This window comes from Rhinatrema bivittatum, chromosome 2, assembly GCF_901001135.1.
Source record: "Rhinatrema bivittatum chromosome 2, aRhiBiv1.1, whole genome shotgun sequence".
Taxonomy (NCBI): Eukaryota; Metazoa; Chordata; class Amphibia; order Gymnophiona; family Rhinatrematidae; genus Rhinatrema; species Rhinatrema bivittatum.
Window position 1 is genome coordinate 169707284 of NC_042616.1, and position 25679 is coordinate 169732962.

Sequence of the window (25679 nt, forward strand, 5' to 3'; positions counted from 1 at the left end):
AATAAAAAGCACATTTCAAAACGGATGACCTAATAATTAAGAAGAATAAGGATTAAAAAAAAACTTTAAACATTTTCCCAAAATCAATTAAATATTTCAAAACTGCTGACATATTAAACGCCAATAATTAAAACTAATAAGGATAAAAAAGACCCATTCCCCCTCTCCATACCTGGAAATTTCTCATTTCCAGTCACTCTGAGATTGTAAAGGATTAGTAGGCGGAAGGAGAGGAGGAGCACCTAAATGTTCTTTCCCTCTCATACACACACGCAATCATGCACCCTTCTACCCTCTTCTACTTCCTTCCTCCCTTTTCCCTCACTTACCTTCAGTCATTCACCCTCCTTCCCTCTCAGTCACTCAATCCCCTCACCTTCTTCCCTTCTCTCTGTCACTCACCCTTTTCCCTTGCTTCATTACCCTTCCTTCTCAGTCACTCACACCTCATTCACTCCCCTCCCATTCCTCCCCTCCCTCTCAGTCACTCACTCTTACTTCCATTCACTCCCTCTATCACTCACTCTCCCACTCACTCCCCTTCCCTCTCAGTGACTCACCCCCCTCACTCCCACTCACCCTCTTGTTTCTCATTCTCACCACCTTCCCACTGAGTCACTCACCCATCTCTCCCCCATTAACCTACCCACTATTATTTAAAAATAAAAATTGCCACTATCTGTACTTTTAGAGAATTTAGGGCTAAACATTTAGATAAACCTTCTTCAAGAAAACCTAATGTCTAAGACTGAAGCAATAAGACCCCTTGCTGACATAAGTAGGAAAATTGATTCTTACCTGCTAATTTTCATTCCTGTAGTACCACAGATCAGTCCAGACTCCTGGGTTTATGCATTCCTGCCAGCAGAGAGAAAGTTTCTACATACATACTTTCTACATAGTCCCTGGTGCCACCTGCAGTTCCTCACTATTGACCTGTTCTCAAGCAGAAAAGTATGTAAAAACATCAACCAACTTAAAATTTAGAAAAACTTTTTCAACAAGTCTATATTCAATACCATGAAAAAACTGTATTCTCTATTAATAAACCTCAGCTGAGTGGACAACTCTTCACCTCCACAGATTCTGCGGGTTCTGGACTGATCCGTGGTATTAAAGGAATGAAAATTAGCAGGTAAGCACCAATTTTCCTTTCCCTATACGTACCCAGATCAGTCCAGACTCCTGGGATGTACCAAAGCTCCCTACTTATGGTGAGACCTGGAGAGGCCCACTCGCAAGATACTCTCGCCAAACGACCAAGACGCCAAACGCAAGATACTCTCGCCAAACGACCAAGACGCCAAACGACCAAGATGCCCCACTTCCAGACGATGATGCCTTGCAAAGATATGCAGCCACTTCCAAGTCGCTGCTCTACAAATTTCCTGCAGAGAAACAGACTGAGCCAAAGAAAAGAAAGTTTACCTGCCGTCCTGCTTTACTTCAGCACTGGAAGAGCAGTTTACTCCTTCAAACCAAACAAGGAGCACTATATTCCTTTTTTTTTTTTAAACTTAATTAGCACAGACAGGCTGCAGGACAGGGAAGAAAGGCCCAGGAAGACAAAGAGACCCCCTTTTTTGGAGAAAGAAGAAACCCCAGCCCCAGGACAGTGACTTAAGACAAGACAGCCAAAGAGCAACCAGGAAGGAGGCGATGAAGTGGGGGGCATGGTTTCACAGATCAGCTGGCAAGAGCCCCCTTCCAAGGAAGCCCCCCACCCAGGCTGACAGACTAAGCTTAATTGGGGGAGCCCAGACTATCAGCCCAAGAATAACTTAACTGAGGAAGGGAGTCCTTGGACCTAATGCAGGTCTCAGCCAGAGCATGGGATAAGCTTGCCTACCATCTGCTGGAGACAGAGAATATTGGCAGGCTGAGTGCAATAAAAGGATACTATATAGGGTGATGTCAGCAAACATTTGGTCCAGGAAAGTTGACAATTATTAATCCTACCTAGCAGACCTTCGATATAAGCAATCACAATTTACAACTTTATTAGAGACAACTGTGCACTAAGCCTTGCACACAATGTCATTTACACAGATGGCCTGGCCGCATCATCGCTCACACAATGAAAATCCCCCTTGAAAGTCATCAAGTGGAAACACATCAGCTAACTGGATGATTTGAATATTGCTAATCAAGCGACCTGAACTCATCCATCCATTTTAGAACCCTTGAATCTATCAGTTTACCTTCATAACATCAGAAGCTATGGCAATAAAGCAGCCCAGAGGCTAAAAATACCAGGATTCAGACCAGAAGTGATGAGAAATCCAGTCTAGAAGATTGTATGCTGAACTGTTTCTATTGCATCTATGAACAGTTCAGAGTAGGCTTGATCTCTATACGTAGGCTAAGTGAGAATGGGAGAGTGGTTATTTGCTTGCCTGAAAGACAAATCCAAAAGCAAGGGAGCCGACCACTGGAGAGGGGAGCAGTGTCTATTCACCTAAACATGACAGCAGGGCTCTTCAGGAATTTTTATTTGGTGAGGCTTGAAGTCTGACATAGGCTTTGTACTACCAGTGGCAGTGACTTCCTACTGATTTCAGTAGCTGCGTCAGCCAAGCAGAGAAGAGTTTGCAGCTGTCAAATGAAAATTTACCTTAAAACTGAACCCTACTGTGCTGTCTTAGCTGCTGGCAGATGAAGGAAGTCTCTGCAGCAGGCATCTTAGAGCCTCACTTGGGCTCAGATGTTTGCCAAATGAAAATTCACAAAAAAACCCCCAAACAGTTTTACAAAGAAGTTCATCCTTGAACAGCAATCATTTGTACAATGAGTCTTTCCACAGCTGGTTCCTGTTTGGGGACTCCCTTCTGATGAACATATTGCATACTTACTTTTCTGAAGTCTGCCCACACATATAAGCCCCCTAAGCTCCTGGGAATAGGAATGCCAAGCTCTGTAAGCCCACCAACAAGCAAACTATGGGCTTCCTGAAGTCTCCGTTTGTTGGTAGGAAAATATTCATTATCTAGCCAGTCTGCAGAAAAAGAAAAAAAACAAAACAATTATGTCTTTCAATCCACTGTTTATATTATATAAATACAGCCCAAAGACACAGTCCAATATTACTGACCTCTGTCATTGAGCAACTGACTAAGAACATGTTGAACTGGTCCTGGGCAACCATGAAATGTAGCCAGCTGGCCAACAGCTGTAAGGATTTCTTGATTCTTGGTATGTAACACACCAACACGAATGCCAGCCATTGCAAAGTCCTTGAAAAGATGAGAAAACTACATTCCAATTATACTGAAGCCTTAACATGCACATGAACAAGGCAGTACCAGGCAACCATGTGTTAGATGCATCATGGGAGAGGTGCTTAAAATAATGAAGAAATGCAGAACACAGCGATGCCCAATGTCCAGCAATCTCTTCTCCCAATATCTAAATCAATAGGAAGGTTCCCCATTAGAAAACTACTCCTCTGAACCCAACACTACACAAAATACCTCATAGAAAGGTTTACTACAGTTCCACAGGTGAGTTCTGATTTCATGTTAAATACTCCCAGGCTGCCATGCTAACGTTATCACCAGATACTGGGGAGTTCCTATGCATGCTGCACCCGAATATTCCTTTGGCTCTTGTTTCCAATGCATCATCTGCCAGCCTCAGTCTAGGCAAAGCAGCCATACTGACAGCTTTGGGCACAGCAGTCCCAAATCAAACCTACAAGGCTGGGGCACACTTCCCTTCTATACAAGATACTCCTCTCCAATCTAGCTGAAGGCCAGAGAACAGTCTTTCCAGAATCATGTTAGCACTACATGTATGGCTACATTATCTGAATGATACCACAGAGATTAAGCAGTATCTACATACAGTATGTAGCATTTTCAAAATAGCCAATCATATGCTGGTTTTTTTTAGGTACTTCTAGATAGAAGTGAAAGTTGAGAATTGGCAAGCATAACAAAGATTGCTAACCATAGCATTAAAACTATAAAGTCTCAGAAAAGTAGTATGCAGCCTCTCTTTAGTTGCATATTTAAATGGGGTTAGAGATATTGTAAAGCAACAGGATTCAATTGAACAGGGGGTGGCAGGGATGGAAAGGAAGGTAAGAGTGCTGGGGATGGAGCATGGGATACTAATTTGACCACAAAGACTTTATGGGCTTTTCAGTGCATCTGCAGAAAGCTGCAGAGCATCAAGCACCTGCTCCAAGATCCATTAAAACAAGAGGTTTCTTACAATAGGATTTTTGTGTGGGAAAAACAAGCCACATTTTAAGCTTACCTTGCTAAATCCCCACATTAGGTGTGTTCGTTCCGGGTCTGGTAAACTAAAGAGAGGACGAGAGTCTAATCAGATCTATTCTCCAGACTCACAGCTTATATACTGTTCTTTCTTGGCCCAGCAGTCTCCTCCTGTTCCTTTGGACTTCCTGCTGAAATCAGAGCTAAGACTAGGAACTGACACCCCAAACTTAGGAGACGTTTCTTCTATTTTATATTTCTCTTCCTTTGAACTCACTCAGTCCCAGTCATTACAGTAATCAGTCCTCAGCCAGAGGCCATGCACCAGGGCTCCTTCCTGAACCCTGCAATCCTGGGCCCTAAATCCATCCACTAGGGGTCACCACATTGACAGGACCTCCTCCCCTCAGAGCCTGTGAACGCTGGCTCTGCAGAATCCCCAGCTGACCTGAGCCAGGTCCTCCGTGACACTTACTCGTCTAAAGTAAGGATACTGGTGAAGACGGCATCCTCGCCATAAACAGAGAGCATGTAAATTTCATCCATTACTACGTGCAACTTATACCTACACAGAGGAAATGTCACAGATCAGCAACATAAAAGTACAATGCATTTATTATCACATTGCTCATGGAAATATGTCATATTACACTATTGTGCTCTCCTAAATGACCTCTGTGCTCATCCCATTTATTTTCCAAATGCACAATACTAAGCTTAAATTACAAATGGCAAGTCAGAAGTGTAATTGCTGGTACACTTTGTAGAGCTTTCATTATCCATTACTTTATTGTGGCCAAATCGGAACCCGTCCCATGTTCATTATGTAAAATTCCATTGTAGGTGTGAAGGTGCACGACTGTTCTGCACAGAAATCAATAGTGATGTTTTTGAATTACTCTTTGGCTGTTTTTATAATGTAAGATATTGGGGGTGGGAGGGAACAATCATTCAGCTATTCAGGAAGTATAATTTGTATAAAGAATAAAATAAGCAAGAACCATTTCTTTTAGTTCTTGTAAAACCCAACCAAAATAAAAACCAGCCCGAAAAAATAACTACACATTCATATGTTCCAATAAAGTTAAAGATATTTACATAAAACTACCTACAAGGTTGGGTGCTGGGTGGAAGGGGGAAGGTCCAGCAGTTTTCCTCTGATTCTCTTGAGTTTCCAGCACAACTGAAACCTTTACACTCCCAGTGCTATAGTTTGCAACTCCCCAGAGTCTTCCCTCCCTCCGTTTAATAAGCACCCGCTCCCTATCCTGCTCAGCTATCACAGGGACATTCGTTGGCCAAAGCTCCTTCAGAAGCCGGTAAAGGCACCCAACTCTGGCCACTAGATGCTGCTGTTGTGGAACAGCCGGGACTGCCTCTTTCCAACCAGCCCAGGGACTGTGAATGCTGTCTCCACAGCAATCTCAGCCGGCCCAAGTCGGACTCAGGAAGCAAATCCAGCTCACCCGCCTTCCCAAGGATTTTAAACATCTAAAATCCCATTTCCTTTTCCATCCTTCACAGCTTGATCATGCAAGGTTTATTCCTATAACAAGACAACTCTCAATATACTAAAATGCCTTCTTTATTTGCTTCCCCTCTGTCAAATGCATATGTAAGTCTCTATAAAAAACAACAAAAACAAAAAAAAACTTAAACCTGTCAAATATTTTTGCCATAGCCAGTCATTGCTTTGGTAATCACCCAAATTAAAAAAAAAAAAAAAATCTTAAAACTCAGACTCTCTGGTCAGACAGTGGGAGGTCCAGATTTAGCTGAATTTAAGCAGAAGCTTGTGGCTTTTTATTCAGATCATCAGAGCCTTCAATACCAATTTACATTCCTCTGTCTCCAGCTGTTTTAGCCAGTCTTAAAACAAACTCGATAACCCAACAACCCTGCCCCCCCCCCCCAAAACCATGCTGGGCCCTCTTCGCAGAGGAAAACTTCATAAGAAAAATGGGTGATTACCAAAACTCGTGGTTCCATGTACGTGACTAATGGAAAACAAAGAGCACTAGGACTCAAACCTGTACGCAAACTCTAGACATTCTTTCAGTAAGTGTGCAGGGTAAATGTCCCCTAACGGATTGTGAGGGTTGATCAGGATTAAAGCTCTGACTCTGATGCCCTGAAAAAAGAAAAACTGATAGTCGGAGACGCCGAGAAGACGTCAAACAACGGCGCAGCATGGACAGGTGCTCTCTTAGTCTTGCTATACAACTTCAATTGGACATGCACAGCTGTAATCCTGCACAAGGAGAGTTACCACCAGCCACTAGCATTACGAAACTACAGTTTCTCCCACACCAAAGCAGGGAAATGCAGTAAAAGGCAGACAGGTTTTCTTACAACCTTTCAGGGCCTCTTGTATTCCCAAAGGGAGATATTAAAAGTGCACTGCAATTTAACTCAAATTTTCCTCAGTTATTCAAGAGAAGTGTGCAGGATTGCAAGGCAGTACAACCAGAACAGTGTAATGGGCAGATATTTCAGCAGGTTTTTGCTTATTGTCAGCTTTCTCCAGAGTATTAGAGTATTAGCACCGAGCAGTAGAGATGTTTGCTGAAATATGTTAGTGCAAGCTCTTGCAGTGGCTTGACAAGCCTAAGCAATAAGGCTGTCCGTTTAGGCTCTGGACTAGGACGTGCATTTCTCAATTTATTCAGACAGTACTGAGATTGATACAGTAATTAAATAGGTTATATATGCTGTTACTGGTCAGCCTAAGTTCTCCTTTAAAAATTATCAATCCCACAATCATATCTGATGATCCTCAATTTAATTCCCACCTAGGAGCACCTACTTTAAACCTCCTATGGGCTTGCTCTCAACTCAAAACCCCATTTATTTTTTGCTGTTTGTCTTGTCTAGATCGCAAGCTCCAATGAGTAGGGATTCTCTCTTTTCTGCACTGTATGCATCTGATTTGTTCTATACAAATTAAGAAGACAATCTAGGCCAGGTGTAGGTGTGCGTTTCTCTCACCTCAAACTTGTTTATTAATAAATAAACTTGCCTTACACACCTTGGTGCTGCTATTAAAATGAGCATGCTGTAAGCTGTTTAGGAAGGTCTGAAGATGCCACTGTCTCTATTTGGTAGGCTAGGAAACTCCAATTTTGGCAAATAAATGAAGAAGATGCTGACCAGTAACCTGAATATCTCAGTTTTACAAAGATTGAAGAGCCACCTTGAAATCGGTGTTTAAAAACTCTTCTTCAATAAGCATAGAGCAGAGTACAACTGGAAAAGATTCTCGCAAAAACATATTTCTTCAAACAGTCTTGGCTTCTTTGCCAGCTGCAATACCTTTTATTAGAGCAACCTAGGAATCATCCTGTGATGATGACTTACATGAGAAAGCTCACACTCGTCTTCAGGTAAATCTTATGTTGGTCCCATTTTCCAGCACCAATATGGCTGCAAATATTGCACATGATAACTGTGGCATGCTCTTAAGGGCGTTCCCAAAGGCACAAAATGGGAGAACGTCAAAAGCGAGTCACGTCTAACACTTCTTCCATGAGAAAACAAATTCAAGAGAAATGTTTCTCTTATATTCTGAAGAGCTCTAAAGGAAAGTCTAGTCCGATTAAAAGCGATTACAGTCACTAAGAACTCAGCTGAGGCAAACAGCCTGCAGGCTGCGTCTATCATTCCCAACTGAGCCATCTCATTGCCTGTTAACTATTTGCTCAGATTTGGCCCACTTGGCCCACAATTTTCTCACTTTAGCTCTTCCCTACTTGGAGAAGAGGGGAGAGAGCCAGAATTAAAGTATAACCACAACATAAGTTGTAGAAGTGAATATTTCACTTACTGATCTATAAACAGGCCAAGTACCATACAAGAAAATGTTTAATTTTGTTTACTTTTCCCCCAATGTATGCATGCACTTTTGTATTTCATGCTTCAATGGTTTATTAAGGTCCTTAGATCATTTAGAGTCAGATGTACTGAGCATTTCTCCCATAGCACAAATGTGAAAAACATGCAGCATATCTGGTTCTTAATAAATCAGGGTAATGGACACTCCATGCATTTTGATAGTCAATGTTAGCGAGGAGCTTGACAGAGCTCTCAAAGCCTCATCAAATGCCCACCATGAGACAGATACCAGCCAATTTATAGCAATCAAATATTTTAAAATGAAAAGCAGCAAGAAATACTAAATTAAGTCTTTTCTGAGGGTCTACCTACAACTAGGAAACACATTCTAGTTTTGGGAGATTAGAAGATGAATATATCAGCATATAGGTAAGACTGGGGTTTGACAGCCAATGTCTTTGTTATGAGGCAATGACTACAATTCTGCAGCACAAAAATGCAGAGCATTCAGAGAATTAATAACGTTAATTATGAGTCAACAGGTAAGTTACATTAACTTTCTGACATTGTTGGAACCCTACATTCCATTGTTTCTGACATTGTTGGAACCCTACATTCAGACCATTTCAAGCTCAGCTGTTTACTAGGTATGCACCTTACTGACAGGGAGGCTGCTTTCCATCTCAGTAAGCAATTGGGAAAGCTAAAAAAAAATAATAATGATAATGTAGGGCAGTTTCCTGAATTCCTAAATGACTCAAGGGGGATATAAATTTATACAGCTTGTGTGTATACATTTTGAAAATCATCTTCTCCATTGTACATGCAATACCTAAATGACACCTCACCTCAGTGCCAAATGGTATCTGCATCAGCAATGGGTTATTTAAACTCTCCTCCTCAAAGTCCTATTGAGAGAAGATTACAGTAGCTGGGAGAGCTGGGATGCAGCACTTTTCTTACCTGTTCCATGGCTCTCTGCATGGCAGCCTCTAATTTTTCAACTGTTAATTGAAAAGGGTGCATTTCGCCATCAGTCACCTACACAAAACAAAGGAAAACAGAGACTTTTGGAATTTACATCATTGTGGGGGGTTTTTTATCCTGGCAGTTTTCTTTCGATCCTTTTGGGCAATTGGAACTGGCTTCTTTTAGGCTATGGTGCCATAATTCTTTAGTTGCAACTATAGGAAAATTAGTTTCTTACCTGATAATTTTTGTTCCTGTAGTACCTAGGATCAGTCCAGACTGCTGGGTTATGCCTCCCGTCCAGCAGATGGAGTCAGAGAAAAGCTGAAAAGCACCCCCTAGATATACTGGTGTGCCACCTGCGATCCCTCAGTATAAAGAATATCAAAGCAGAATGAATCATAGAAACATCCACTCCTGCTGAATAGTAAACTCCTTTAACTCAACCAATGACTAGATCAAGTAGGCCTAGTGCTCTGAAAACAAAAACTTGTCTCCCTATATGAAAATAGAAAACCCTGTATAAACTTGCCTGAAACTACGCATCAACACGTATTCCGATACTCTGCAGCTGCAGGGACTGTAAGGAGACAAAGGAACAGAAAGACATACGAGCGGACTCTCCAGTAGCAAACAGACTTGGGCGGGCGCCTGGACTGATCCTAGGTCAGGCACTTGTATGAATTTATGTCTCCACTCAAATAAAAGTTTACACTTGGACTACTTTGGTGTCTAATCCACATTGTTGCCCAAATGGCGTTCTTAGACAATCTACCCTCTTGTTTTATCAGTCTGATCCTAGGTACTACAGGAACGAAAATTATCAGGTAAGAAACTAATTTTCCTTTCCCTGTACGTACCAGGATCAGTCCAGACTGCTGGGATGTACCCGAGCTGCCTTAAATGGGGTGGGACCCAGAGAGTCCTGCTCAAATCACAGTGCTACCAAAAGAATCCGCCGATGGATCACTGATATCTAACCGATAATGTCAAGCGAATGTGTGCAAGGACTTCCAAGTGGCCACCCTGCAAATCTCCTGGGGAGACACAAACTGACTTTCAGCTCATGATGCCGCCTGAGAATGAAGAGAGTGAGCCTTAAGCCCATCCGGTACAGGGTGTCCGCACCCGATGTATGCGGAAGCAATCGTGCTTTTCAACCAGCGGGCGACAGTAGTCTTGGAAGCCTGAAGACCCTTTTTGGGGCCATTCCACAAAACAAATAGATGATCCGACTGTCGAAAATCATTAGTCACCGCCAGGTACCGCAGAAGTGCCCACCGGACATCCAAACGCCTCAGATCCCGACCTTGAGAAGAGCAAATATCTTCCTCAGAAAAGGCAGGTAATTCCACTGCCTGATTGACATGGAAGGCCGAAACCACCTTAGGCAAGAAAGAAGGCACCGTGCGTAGGGATACCCCGGACTCAGATATACGCAAAAACGGCTCCCTGCACGACAATGCCTGAAGTTCTGAAACGCGACGCGCTGAAGAAATAGCCACTAGAAATACTGTCTTGAGAGTTAAATCCTTCAAAGTGGCTCTCTTGATAGGTTCAAATGGAGAAGCGCAGAGACCACGGAGAACCAAATTCAAGCTCCAGGATAGACATGGAGCCCTAACAGGGGGGCGCAAATTCCTAACCCCACGTAAAAAACGAGCAACGTCCGGGTGGCAGGCAAGAGAAGAACCATCAATCCTGCCCCCTCAGACAGCCCAGGGCCGCTACCTGCATGCGAAGCGAACTGTAAGCTAAGCCCTTTTTCAAACCGTCCTGCAAAAACGCGAGAATATGCCCCAAAGAGGCCCTCCGTGGCGACAGTTTTAACCTACTGCACCAGGAGTAAAAGACCTTCAAAACTCTAGCATAGGCGAGAGATGTCGAGGACTTGCGTGCCCTGAGAAGAGTAGAAATCACCACTTCCGGGTAACCCTTCTTTCTCAGTTGTCTCCGCTCATAAGCCAAGCCGCTAGACAAAAGCGATCCGCCAGATGGAAAGATACTGGGCCTTGACTCAGAAGATTTGGGAGATGACCGAGATGCAATGGACTGTCCACCACCAGATTGACTAGATCCACGAACCAAGGCCTTCTTGGCCACTCCGGGGCCACAAGAATTACCAGACCCCGGTGAGATTCGATGCGTCTCAACACCTTTCCCACTAGGGGCCACGGGGGAAACACATAAAGGAGGATGCGTGGAGGCCACGGAAGTACCAGCGCATCCACCCCTTCCGATCCATGTTCCCTTCTTCGACTGAAGAAACGAGCCGCTTTGGCATTTTGCCGAGTCGCCATTAAATCCAAGCGTGGTGTCCCCCAACGTTTGGATTTATGAGTTGCATCGCCTCGGCCGACAGTTCTCACTCTCCTGGATCCAGGTGTTGTCGACTGAGAAAAGCTGCCTGAACATTGTCCATGCCTGTGATGTGTGAGGCCGCGATGCGGGTCAGATTGCGTTCCGCCCAGGCCATTAACAAAGTCGCTTCGGCAGCCACTGGGCGACTTCTTGTGCCTCCTTGCCTGTTTATATATGCCACGGTGGTCGTGTTGTCTGATAGAATTCGCACCACCTAACGGTGCACCATCGGGAGGAGTTGACGCAAGGCCAGACGAACCGCCCGGGTCTCCAAGCGATTTATGGACCATGTGGCCTGCCGGGGGGACCATCGTCCCTGCACTGCTCGGGACTGACAGACTGCCCCCCACCCGGATAGACTGGCATCCGTCGTAACAATGATCCAAGGTGGAGGTTCCAAGGCCACCCCCTGAAGGAGATGGTCCAGTATTAACCACCAACTGAGACTGGACCGTGCCGGCTCCGGCAAGGGCACTAGCATGTTGTAGTCCTCTGACTTGGGATCCTAGTGGGAAAGCAGTGCCTCCTGCAAAGGGCGCATATAAGCAAAGGCCCAAGAGACCATTTCCAGAGTAGAAGCCATATGCCCAAGTACCTGCAAATAATCCCAGGCCGTAGGCAATGGCAGTTCCAACAGGTTCCGCACCTGAGCCATTAAATTGACCATCTGTTGTCGTGGAAGAAACACTTTGCCCACCGAGGTATCGAATCGGGCTCCCAGAAACTCCAGGTGCTGAGTTGGGGTAAAATGGCTCTTCGTGAAGTTGATCACCCAACCTAGCGCCTGTAGCTGCTCCACCACTGACTGAACCACTAGCTTGCACAGAGCTTCCGACTCGGCCCTTATGAGCCAATCATCCAGATAGGGATGCACTAGTATCCCTTGGCGGCGAAGAGAAGCCGCGACCACCACCAATACTTTGGTGAAAATTCTGGGGACTGTCGCCAAACCGAACGGCAGGGCGCAAAACTGATAATGGTCCCCCAGAACCATGAACCTCAGAAATCTCTGATGGTGCTCCTGGATTCCAATGTGGAGATACGCCTCAGTTAGATCCAAAGAAGCCAAAAATTCTCCCTTGTGGATGGCCGCAATGACAGACCTCAACGTCTCCATGCGAAAACGCGGAACGCGCAAAGCTCTGTTGACCTGTTTCAAGTCCAAGATTGGTCGGAACATTCCTTCCTTCTTTGGAACCACAAAGTAAATGGAATACCGACCGGTCCGACGCTCGGCAGGCGGGACTGGGACTGGGACCACCGCTCCCAGCGCCCGTAAACGGTCCAACGTCTGCGCAATTACTTGCTGCTTTGCCGGAGGACCGCAAGGAGACACAAGAAACAGATCTCGAAGCAGGCGAGCAAAATCCAAAACGTAACCGTGACTTATAACTTCAAGGACCCACTAGTCCGATATTATCTTGACCCATTCCTCCTGAAATAGGGACAGGCGACCCCCCGATTAAAGGAACGGAGGAATGGGTCGGCGCTGCTTCATTGTGCCGCCTTATTGGGGGGTAAAGGCATGCGATGCCCCCAAACGTTGAGGCCGTCTGCCACGAAAGGAGTGCGTCCAAGCCTGCGACTGAGACGCCTGTTGTCTCTGTGTGGAGGAAACACCCCTCCCCGCATGGAACTGTCATTGACCACGAAAACGGCCTCTGAAATTCCCAAAAGTGCAAAACTGCTTGGGCTTGTCCTCGGGCAACTTGTAGACCTTATTGTCCCCCAAGTCCTTAATGAGCTGCTCCAGCTCGTCTCCGAACAACCATTTCCCCTTAAAGGGGAAGGAACCTAATCGGGACTTGGAGGAAGCATCCGCAGAAGTATCCTCGCGGATACTGCCGAGGACATAGTGCAGGCGGAAGTCCGAAGGAGATCATATAAGGCGTCTGCAGTATATGCGACCGCAGATTCCATGCGGTTCGCCTGCTCCGCCTCTTCAAGCAGTAGGTCCTGGGCTGTAAGCAATTGCTGTACCCAGCGAAGCGTAGCCCTCTGCATGAGGCTGCTACAGACCGCGGCCCGGACACCTAATGCAGAAACCTAAAAAATGCGCTTCAACAAAACCTCCAGCTTCCTATCCTGGAGATCCTTAAGCGCTGCTCCCCCCGTCACGGGAATAGTAGTATGTTTAATGACGGCCGTGACCGCCGAGTCCACTTTGGGTAGATTGAGAAGATCTAATGACTCAGCCGGGAGGGGGTACAGCTTCTCCATAGCCCTGCTAACCCTTAATGAGGCCTCTGGAAAATCCCATTCCCTAGATACTATCTGAAATAATTTTGGATGAAATGGGAAGGTCTGAGGGGGTCCCTTAATTCCCGTCAAAACAAAATCCCCTGGGGAAACATCTGTTTCCAGCAAGGGGGGGGGGGGGCAGAATCTCAAGCTCTTTCAAGACCTGTGGGATTAAGGGATCCAGCTCGTCCTTACCAAATAAACGGAGGATCTGGGGGTCATCCCCTTCAACCGGGACATTTCCCTCTAAATCACTCCCTACATCCGGAATCAAAGGGTCTGGGAACGGGACAGCTGGCTCTGCATCCCCCGGATTTACTGGCGGCCGGGGACAACGAACCCCTGCATTCCCAGCGCCTGCAGCGGACTTGGAGACTTTAGGGGGAGAGAGACCCGCATCCTCCCAGCCAGCCTCTGCCTCTAGGAAGGCTTGATGCATCAGCAGAACAAATCGCGAAGAAAATGGACCTTGCCTTTTTAAAGCTGTCTCGGTGGGTCTGGAGGGGAGGGGGGGTTTATGCGCCATGAAATCGCGATCTCGTTGTGGGCTGAGGGCCGGAGGAGAATCTGGAGGGAAATCCCCTCTGTCCGACGCTGCATCCTCGCTGCTCGGCATGGGCACTCTCTGCGTTTCGTGCAGCCGCGAAAGGGGGGACCCACAGGCAGCGCTCGGCCTCCGAGAGGGTCTCTTGCCCCCGGGAAGACAACGGAAGCAGAGACCCTCTCGAGAGAGCCGCGCCCCCGAGTCCCCGCAGGCCGTGCAGGCCAACGCACACGGCATAGCAGCCCAAAGCTGCTAGAGCAGGAAAAAAAAAAAAAGCACGTGAAAACAGCAGAGCTGTGACTGAGGTAAAATAAAAACGCGCCGGGTGACCAGGCCACCCCCTCTGGAGTCCCGGGACCCTAACGTGGCAGGCCGGGGCCAACAAAGCGATCAAACAGCCTGCCACCAACAGTACTTACTGTATGTTGTTTTTTTTTTATAAAAGTAAAATCTGATCCTCGCTTCTTTTGTGATAGTTGAGCCCCCTTCAGAGGTGAAACACCCCTGGAATATACATACAGGGGGGAGAGTGACCAGCCCACCGGTGAATACTCCCCCTGGTCCCAAGGGATCACTATCTCCAGGAAATAGGCCTTAGGGCACTGCCCTGCCAAGCATCAGAACTTCACCCAGCGCATGTGAAAAGAAAGGACAGAAACCAAACCTATCCGCTGATCTAACTACCTTAAACAAAAGAAATTGATCTAGTCAAAGGTCAGCAAAAAGTCAAACCTGAATAACCAAACTCAAATTTAGAAAAGATCAGGACCGCAAGTTATGCCTCTCAATCTGCTGGAGTCAGAGATATACTGGGGGATCGCAGGTGGCACACCAGTATATCTAGGGGTGCTTTTCAGCTTTTCTCTGACTCCATCTGCTGGACGGAGGCATAACCCAGCAATCTGGACTGATCCTGGTACGTACAGGGAAGGAGAAATTTTCTTATCTGTCAATTTTCTTTTCATGAATCCTGTTTACACCATGCCAATCCAATTAAACAAAGTGGGTTATGACCCCCTACCAGCAGATGGAGCCAGAGCACTCAGACTTTCTCCATGACATTGCCACTCTATATAGGAGGTGCACTACAGAGAAACTCCAGTATGCCTATGACAAAGCACTAATCAAACAAATTGTATTAAACAAATCCAAAGTTAACACCTTCAACATGCTGGGAGAGAACTCCCCCCAAAATCCACCCCTTTAGACCAAAACATTGGAAGGGTGAATAGGGAAGGCAGAAAGACCATACAATTTGACAAATATATACATACATACATACTGTCACAAAGAGGCAGCAGTAGTACACCCCTACAGAAGCCTCATGGCACTAGGCTCAACGTCCACACAGGGATGCACCAGAATACCTTCCCTTCTCAGAACTGCTGCGACTACCACCATCATCTTGGAAAACATATGAGAAGCCATTGCCAGCCCATAGGGGAGCACCTGAAACTGAAAATGCTCATCTAGCACTGCACATTTGAGGAACTTTTTATGTTCCTTCCAAATAGGAATGTGAAGATAGTCCTCCAAAAGGACTCCAAGGATGCTAGAAGTTCTCTCTTTCTGATGGCCTCTATGTTAGAGTGCAGAGTTTCCATGCGAGGTACCCGTAGGGATACATTCACTTTCTTGAGATCTAATGGAGTGCTTTCCTAGATTTTTTTTCCTCCTCTGGCTCCAGGACCACTGCATCCAGAAGGCACAACCACTCCAGCGTAGACCGTACTGCCAACTTCTTCATTCTTGAAGCACACAGAAATACCATGAAGGCCCCGTCCACTGGTCGAGCAAATTCTAAGATGCAGCCATCTCTTACCAAGGCAGGACCTATTGGTCCATTGTTATCTTGGTCCACTCCTCATAGAAGCAGACCGATTGCCCCCCCATGCACATACAGAGGGAGAAGACAAAGGGATCTTCATTAGGAACTCTTAATTGCCCCTGATGTGGAACCTGAAGCCTCCTAGTTTCCTCAAAAGGACTGCGACTTAGATGCAAATTGGCACCGCAAATAAGAACCCAACAACCATATCATCCCTAATCAACACAACACTCCCCTAAATTCATTCCCTACAACTCAACATGCAAGGAATCTTGGAGTCATCATAGATGATCAACTCAACCACAAAAAATTCATTAACACCACCCTCAAGGAATGCTACTTCAAGCTGCATACCCTAAAAAAACTGAAACCACTCTTACACTTCAACGATTTCCGGACAATACTACAGTCTACAATATTCGCAAAAATAGACTACTGCAACTCACTACTCCTTGGCCTTCCGAAAAACACCATCTCCCCCCTCCAATTGCTACAGAACGCAGTTGCACGCATCCTCACCAATATACGCAAGAATGAACACATAACCCCAATCCTGAAAGAACTATACTGCTACCTATCCAACAACGCATATATTACAAAACTCTCTCAATAATACACAAATCCCTACACAACCCAGATATGAACTGGCTCAATAACTCTTTCACCTTCTGCAACACAAACAGACCCACCCGTTCATGCTACCAAGCAACATTAAATATTCCCACGCCCAAATGTACCCATTACAATGCTACCAAAGAACGTGCCCTATCCATTGCTTGCCCCACACTCTGGAACTCTATGCCCGCTGACATTCGCCAAGAACACTGCCTGCACAAATTTAAACAAAAACTAAAAACTTGGCTATTTACACAAGCATACTCATGATCTCAAACACACTACACTGCATCCTATACCACCCTGACTCCCTGCCCTCACATTAATCTACGCCCCCCTTCACTTACCCCATCACCCACCACACAGTAGTGCTACTCACGGAGAATACTAAACCTCCCACAAATATGACCTCTCTCTCCATACCCGAATTTATCCTACTGATAACCCTCGGCATACAACACTGGAGTATATATATAGAGCCCTTGTATATAATCCTTGACATACAAGCCTGGTGTATAAACCTGTGTATATATTCCCACGTTATATAATCACTGTATAAAAAATCCAATGTATATTGAAACCAACACTTGAACTAACCCCTTTCACCCTCTAAGTAACCAATTAAATATGGCTCTTAGCGACCTTGGACAGGTCATTTTACACCCTCCATCGCCTCAGGTACAAAACTTAGATTGTAAGCCCACTGGGATAGGGAAATACCTACAGTACCTGAATGTAAACCTGTGTGATATCTCTGATCAAATGTCGGTATATAAAAATTATAAATAAAAATAAATAAAACCTTTTCCTAGCTGATCACGCCTGGTGTCCCTCGACTTCTGCCTACTGAGGAAAGTTTTTCGAACCTCCTTGGGTTTATCGTCCAGCAATTTATGGGAAACTGACTCCTCAAGGTGCTTAACCAACTTCTCCAAGTCTTCCCAACAAAGCAGTTTGCCTTTAAAAGGGAGGATTATCAAAATGAGACTTGGACCACACATCTACAGCCCAGTTATGCAGCCAGTGCAGTCTCCTAGCCCAAATCGCTGATACCATATTCCTGGCCGACGTCCAAAGTAAATCACACAAGGCATCAGCTATAAAGGCAAGCCAGCTTCAAGCCACTCTGCTTCCTTTTCAGGAAGCATCTCCTTGGGCTCAGCCACTAGAATCTGCTGCACCCAGTGCAAACAGGCTCGAGCTATGAAGCTACTGCATGCCGCAGCTCAGGGCGCTAGGGCAGAAACCTCAAAGATCTTCTTAAAGATGAAGTTCCATCTTCCGATCTAGAGTGTCCTTAAGTGCCGCACAGCCCTCAACTGGGATAGTAGACTTTAGTAAATGCAGATACCAGTTCTTTTCTTTAGAGAGACTTTGTGCCTTTAATGCACAAAATCTGCCAAAAAAGACTGCTCTGAGTCAGAATCTTCAGCATCTAAAGCAGTGTCATCCTGTGGGACCCTGGATCCCCTGGCACAGGAGATACCCACAGGGATTAGCAGTCTTCTCCCCCACCACAGCCTGCCCTGTGGGGAAAGAATATGACTGCCATTCCCATGCTGTTACCTTCCAAGCTATTGAAGAAAGACAGAGAGATCGCAGGACCGATGCACCTCTCTAATGCCCATGCAGCTGGGTATTGAAACCCAGCCACGGCCCTTGCAAGGAAATCTCGACTTTTCCCCGGGAATTACTTTGGTGGGTTTTCGAATATGAACGAATAAAGGTATCACACAATTGAGTCATGTTTTAGATGAGGAGGGTCAGATGTTACCTTTTCAGGGAATAAAGGAGCAACACGGCTTGCATGAAACTCATTACTTTTCTTATTTACAATTACATCATGTATTGGGACTTTACCCAAGATATTCTTAAAGTCATCAGTTTTAGACTTATTTGATGATTTTTTCCTATTTGAGGAGTTCAAATGTTTATCTTTATCCAAACTGCATAAAAAACTCTTAGGAAATTCACTAAGGAAGATAACTGTTAAATATCAGCGGATAGGTGGAATAGAGAGGGGATTTTTCATGTTGACTCAAGTCTTATACAATCAGGCATTAAACATATGTCAGAAGTATCCACAAATATGTACTTTAGGGAAATGAAATACACATTTTTATGAAGTCAAATGTGTCCCAACGTTTGGTATTTAGAGCAAAAATGTCTGTATCTGAGATGTTTGAGAAATATAATTTAAGTAATACTAATTTATCCCACGCATTTTGGGCATGCCCAGTTATTAATCACTTTTGGGGAAAAATTGTAACCTATCTGGAGAAGCTGCTAGGAGGTCCAGATTCCTTTCTCCCCAAATTTACTATTGTTTGAATGCATCCCCCAATTGATTATTCGGGGACTAGGTAAATCGCTTATTAGGTAAAAAAGCAAATTCTTATGCACTGGAGGGGAAAGGAGGCTCCAATATTTTGGCAATGGAGGAACCTTCTGCATAATATGAGGCAAATGGACAATATGTTATCTCACGTTTCATTTAAACATCGGAGAACTTTTTTATCCATTTGGGAAATATATATTCAAACATTGTCTCGTCGTGCCCGTAGTACGTACAGGGAATGGTTGATTCTGAGATTTCATTCAACTGTTGGGTGATGAGAGGGTAGAATGTAACGATGTTCTACGTATTTACACTTTTTAGAAGAAAAAAAAAGTCATTTGTTTATATGACTTGGTGTGCATAAGAGTCCAATGCGCACCAAATGTTATGTGCTCTTTTCTCAATAAAAACTGTTTGAACATAAACCCAGCCACGACTCCAGTAACCTGCCTCAGCAACAGCTCTCCTACCTAGTGAAGTGCGTGTTGCTCCTGTGTTCCTATTCTAGGCTGCATCTTCCAGCCTTGCCTTGCCCAGCCCACTTTATCCAGTGTCTCCTCACCTGTCATCATCTACTCTTCAGCCCGATCTCCTGGTACGGACCTCTTGCTTCGGACTTGGAATGGACCATAGCCTTGGACTTGACTATGCTTGCTTGCTTGCTGCCTGCCCCGACCCTTGGCTTGTTCCCAGTTTCTCCTGTTTGCTGCCTGCCCTGACCCCAGCATGCTCTTGGACTCTCACTCACTATAATCGCCCTGGGGACCCAACTAGGTCCTGGATAAGGTCGGCTTCCAGAACCCAAGTGCTCAAACTGTGGGGCAGGCGGCTGGTATGAGTGAAGCTCCAGCATGTCCTGCTCCAAGGCACGTTCGCAAGCTTTTGACGTAGGCGTAAGTTCATCTACGAGGCTACATCAACTACGCCACAGCATTAAGGGCTCACACCCACACTACTCATCACACGGAGTATCTCTGTGTTGCACCACCTATATATGGTGGTGATGTCAGAAAAGTTGCATGCTGTGTCTCCATCTGCTGGTAGGGGGACATAACCCACCTGTTTGGACTGGTGTACCATGATGAACCTGAATCATAGTTTTTCCATGTATTTCTTTATTTTTAACATCCTCTTTCCCTCCACCTAGACCAGCCATTATTGCACAGACAGTCCTTGGCCAGGGACTATGGAACACAGTTCCTGCCAGAACCCATTAAACATACAACCTGAACCTGACCAATAGGTGTCACTGTTGAGTGATGGCTGAGATTCCCTCTTCAGCCCTGGCCAGCCTGGGGAAAGCAGACATGGCCCAGAAATCAAACCCATGTCCTCTCCATAGCAGCACATAGTATTGCCACAGATTCACCAGGACGACCACTCGTGTCTTTTTAGTAAAAATTGTTGTTGCTAGATTTTGCTTCTTGCCCTGACAAATGTCACAAATCAAAGCTCCAGTCTGTGTTGATCATCCTTTGCTTGTCTCCAACATTCCTGAATTGTCAATGCTGCTTGTGTTCCCTCTGCTGGTAAGTGATCCTAGGAATCCATGATCACAGCAAATGAATAAACTAGCAGCAGTGACTATACAGAATTTCACTATCACACTCCTGTACAGTGCACCAGCATTTGCAGCTGGAAACCAGATACAAATCAGAATTTATACAGCACTTTCTATGAGAGGTAGGCCAACTCCTGGAAAATGATCCAGGGGACATGCTCAAATTCAGGTATTTTTGGACAGGATTCTTTTCTGGACCATTTTTTGATTAAAAAAAAATAAATAATAGATCCAGGATTGTTACTTAAGAAAGGATCGTGACCAAAACCAAATACCAGTCCATTGCCTTTGTCATTCAGGCAAGATCCAGACAGCTTTACGGGTCCATATTTTGGAAACGGGACACCGCTACCTTTGAGGCAGAACATTGTTAAAATGTTTAGCTATAATCTTCATTGAATTTCATTAATACACGGTCATTTGATTTAAAGTCTTACCTCACTGAACAAAGGCACATGAATCGGCTGTGTTTCTCCATACAGTCCAGTGTGTGGGTTAATGCTACCATAGTATGGGGTTGGAATCAGGTATCCATCTAAAACAGAAACAGCCAAAATTAAAGATATGTATGAGAACAAGATAACTTCCAAGCAAATTCATCCCCAGTGCTTGCATAGACCAAACCAGCTCACCTAGTCTCCCCAGTTGCACTTTTTCCTCTTTGGATAGAGAAGCACACAAAAATTCTCATACACAGCCTAAGACAAAGTTTACCTAAAGTTTCAGCCCTTTTCCCACCAGGGCTTTCTCAATGAGACCCAAGCATACCCATAACATATTTTTGATTTAAATTGTTATTATAAACTTCTATCAGTTTCATTCATTACAAACAACCCCCCCTCCCTTTCAATCAGCCACGTCCCGAAATTTTTTTCTACTGCTCGAATGGCTTCCATACAGTCTTAAAGGCAGAAAATCTCTCCTTCCTAATTGCTGTAAGCTTTCCCATATAAAATAGATCTGGTGCAGATGTTTTCCTCCAGTTTACCCCAATTGCACATCTGGCTGTTATAAAGACTTGCACAATAAGCTGACTTGATTTCCTTGATGCTATCTCCACTGGAAAATTAAAGATTTCTGGATTCCAGTCTACAGTGATTTTTACCAGCTGTTACAGAAGCCTTTGAATTTCCCTCCAAAAATCATAAACAGAACAACTCCGCCAGTCATGGCCCCCGGTACCCTCTTCCCCACATTCCCTCCAACATCTATCAAATAGGTGGCCATATAATTTCTGTAACCAAGATGGAGTGAGGTGCCATCTAGATTAATCCTTATATGTATTTTCCACTGAAGTTTCAGCCACATGAAGGTATATTGTCCTCCCAATCATTCTCTTCTATATAGCAATTAGGGTCCCTTTCCCAGGCCTCTTCAGGCTTAAATAAAAAATTAATAAATCTCAGGTATAAAATCAAGGGCTTAGCACACAGAACTTCAAAACTCATTTTTGCCTCAGATATTCAGTTCTGATGGCTGTATCTCGGAAAGGATAGAGAGGCTGTAATGCGGGCTGCCACCATCAATCCCACTCACCCTCGATGCCCCCATGCTTCCATAGGTGCATGCTAGAGTCCCTGGGTCAAAGGCTCCACGGCAGGAATAGGACTGTGGCGCTTTCGCATGACATTGCCAGTCTCTGCCTGTTTAAAGCCCAGCCTTACAACCAGCAGATGCCTCAGCAAAAGGTCTACGGACATGCTTCCTTCTTGCAGTTCAAGTTGCTGGCTTTCCTCCTGCTTGTTCCAGTCTCCGTCTTCTCTCCTCTGCGGGTTCTCTCTGCCTCCTTGTCTCATCCTTGTTCCCAACTGATTCCACATTACCTTGACCTCAGCTCAGATACTGACACTGCCCGCTTGCCGCCCTCCTTGACCTCAGCTCAGATACTGACACTGCCCGCTTGCCGCCCTCCTTGACCTCAGCTCAGATACTGACACTGCCCGCTTGCCGCCCTCCTTGACCTCAGCTCAGATACTGACACTGCCCTGCTTGCCGCCCTCCTTGACCTCAGCTCAGATACTGACACTGCCCGCTTGCCGCCCTCCTTGACCTCAGCTCAGATACTGACACTGCCTGCTTGCCGCCCTCCTTGCCATCTGTCCAGATTCTAACACTGCCAGACTGCCATCTGCCCAGAGCTCTGCTGGAACGACACCGCTTGACTGCTCTCCTGTGGGACTCTAGCCAGCCTCAGAACCCAAGGGCTCAACCTGTGGGGGAAGAGGCTGGTAAAGGTGAAGGCTGGTCCTCGTCCCAGCTGGAGCATATCTGTCTGCTGTCGCATGTGTCCCCCCCTCCCCGGGGGACCTTTTGAAGTATTTATATGATAACAGTGGAGTTGCCATTCATTTAAAAATAAAAAGATTATTTGGAACTTTAAAAATTGGACTATGTGACACGTTTCTGCATGCATTGTGGTGGAAATATTTTAGAAGTGAGACAGGGACTATGATACAGATATTTAAATACCTTATATTTATACACAAGAAGCAGCGCTTTTTCAATGGAAAAAAAAAAGAGAGTAGATTCAGGAACTACATCAGGAAACATTTTACATGGAGAAGGTGGGGGATGCCTAGAATACCCTCCTGAAGATGGTGGAGATAATCCTAACAGACCTCAGAAAAGCATGGGATAAACACAGAGGATCCCTAGTGGCAAGAGAATGGTAATGAATCACTGGGGTAACCTTCAAGGAGCGGCAGTTACAGCCCAAACCAGCAGAGACATGGCTACACTGCGTTTCCTAGACAGTATGGGGTAACCTGCACAAAGTGGTACTTACAAACATAAAAAGACACACAGGGGGGAATGGGTGTCAGTTTCCAAGTGGCAATCTGTATGCACATATACCCAAAGTAGACCCATTGCTACTGGGCAGACCAGATGGGCCATTTTGGCCTTTATCCGCCATCATTTACCATCTTACTATGATCTCTATAGAGAAATAATACAAATGTACGTACAAAGAGAAAAAAAATCCAAATGTTTTTGGACTGTATTTTTCCACTGTGTATTATGTACTCACTTAGATAGCCCTAGCTGGAGGGGAAGGTTTATAAATGGAAATAATCTGTTTGTTAACATGTTGACCATTAAAGTTTGAAATGCTTTGTAATACACTGGAATAGACTTACTTCATAATAAGTCACAAAATGAAAAGTTATTTTCATTATGGGTCAACAGTCATCTTTAAATAAAGATTTATAATACTCTGGTACCTTTTCAAATAACAGGCAAAGCCTAACAGCTACAAATGTTTAAGGAACAATGGAACACATGCTCATTAAATGCTTTCTACTTACCTCCAGGGTCACACAGCACAGTTGAAAGGGAAGCAAAGATGGATGAGCAGCCATTCATCACAACAATCTAGAGAGAGAGACCAAGTCTGATCACGTTAGTAATAAGAGAAGACAGTTAGGCAAAGTCCCAAGTACAGACATTTACATTCCTATATCAATTGATAATTGGGTCTCAAGTAGTAAAATCAACTACAACTAGTCATAACGGCTTCATGCAGACTCTCTTCCTGCCATGGCTGCCGTTATGCAAGCATACAATTTGTCTCACTTCCAAGAGTGTCATCACCTTATAGCCATTCTGCTGTGCTCTCAGAAGAACTCTCTCCTGTTGAACAAAAGGGAATTGATCTACTCCTAAGAAGTGTTATTAAGGCTTTCAAAACAGTTATTCAACTTTCCTTTCCTCCCCACTCTTAGGGTCCCATCCAATGGCTGTATGATACTCAGCACTCATGCAGTTCCTATACAATGGTATAATCTTCCAGTGTGTCCTGTCTCCATACAGATGAGAGGATAACAATTCCTCCCTTCATCCTATCTCCAATAAAAAAAAGAAGCCTCAATAGGATTGTACTGGGTTTAGCAGATAATCAACTCAAAATTTGCAGAGGCGGGATGTAGGTGAAAAGAAACTAACACATCCATAGCCGGCAACATTACAGCCAATAACATTAAAAGCCAATTGTGCTCACATGCTCTGGATTCACTGGTACTGCTGCTTTCCCGTACGTTGTGAGGAAGTTTGCAATTGCTTCTCTGAATCTGAAACACAAAGTGGAAACATTCTGCATCATCCAATTCTCCCATAAAACTAAGAGTGAAAAACTTAACAGCACAAAGAAAGGAGACTTCTGCATTTAGGACTGCTCTGGAATCAGTCAACTGAAGCTTTGCCTCAGTGGGGCCCATTCCCTTCAAACCTTACACTCAGTGCCACTAATGCCACGAAGCCCATCATTTTCCTAACATGGCATTAGAAGGATTGTCTCTAGTGTTCTCAAACTGTAACAGGAAATTTGTAGGCCCCATAGTACACCACACATGAATTGTATCCCCACATCTTACAACACAGGAATACGACAGAAGCATTTTGGTACATCATCTGTAGCAGGCAGTATGCAGAGACAGAGCAGCTGTTATCTAGAAGAGGAAACTGCGCAAACCGTAACAGCCAAAACAAAAAAAAACTTAAATTGTTAAATATATATTAAATATATTTCTTTAATTAATCATTGTATGAAATTGAGATGCTGTCATACATGTGAAAGGCAAGCAGGGGCGGCTTGGCCTATCAGGGCTTCAAGCATGCCCCAGTGGGCCGGTCAGGCCAGTCACATGGTTGAAGGGCTAACTTGTGCCAGGCTATGCAGCTGAAGCGAAGAGGTTCCTGTCACCTGGACTGCATGGCTGAAAATAGAATGCTGCAGCCTGCAGGGCTGCACCACCAAAGAGAAAAGGCCCTGTCAGCTGGTATGTTCTGGGGAGAGCGAGAGCAAAGTGCGAGCGTGTGTGTGTGTGTGTGTGAGAGAGAGAGCGCATATGTATGTGTGTGAGAGCATGTGTGAGCAAATAGCATGTAAGACTGCATGTGTATGTGAGAAAGAAGCTGTGCAGGCCTGAGGAAGCCTCTGTTTCTATGTTCTAGGGAGAGAGAGAGAGTGCATGAGAGAGCATGTGAGAGAAAACATGCGTGAGGATGTGTGAGTAAGCAAGTGTGTGTGTGTGTGTGTATGTGTTGGAGAATATGGGTATAATGAGAGAGAGAGGAGAAAGTTGTACCACTCTCTCCCCAAACTAATCCATGTCAATCTCAGGGTGACTTGAAATCAGAAGTTCCCAGGTATGGAGAGCAGGGGATTTTATTTT

The 25679-nt window shown here is 44.9% G+C and overlaps 1 protein-coding gene across 1 annotated transcript in view; it reads right to left on the reverse strand.

The window, feature by feature from the left end:
• The window catches only part of LOC115084252 (1-aminocyclopropane-1-carboxylate synthase-like protein 1), a 66917-nt gene that overhangs the window by 16196 nt on the left and 25042 nt on the right, over positions 1-25679 (reverse strand). Inside the window, exons 4-12 of the mRNA XM_029588868.1 lie at positions 24506-24575; positions 23814-23880; positions 20946-21043; positions 9015-9092; positions 6251-6351; positions 4696-4785; positions 4261-4306; positions 3092-3233; positions 2853-2995 (exon numbers count right to left, since the gene is read on the reverse strand). Of these exons, the coding sequence (XP_029444728.1) occupies positions 2853-2995; positions 3092-3233; positions 4261-4306; positions 4696-4785; positions 6251-6351; positions 9015-9092; positions 20946-21043; positions 23814-23880; positions 24506-24575 (835 nt within the window). The remainder of the gene's footprint in view (positions 1-2852; positions 2996-3091; positions 3234-4260; positions 4307-4695; positions 4786-6250; positions 6352-9014; positions 9093-20945; positions 21044-23813; positions 23881-24505; positions 24576-25679) is intronic.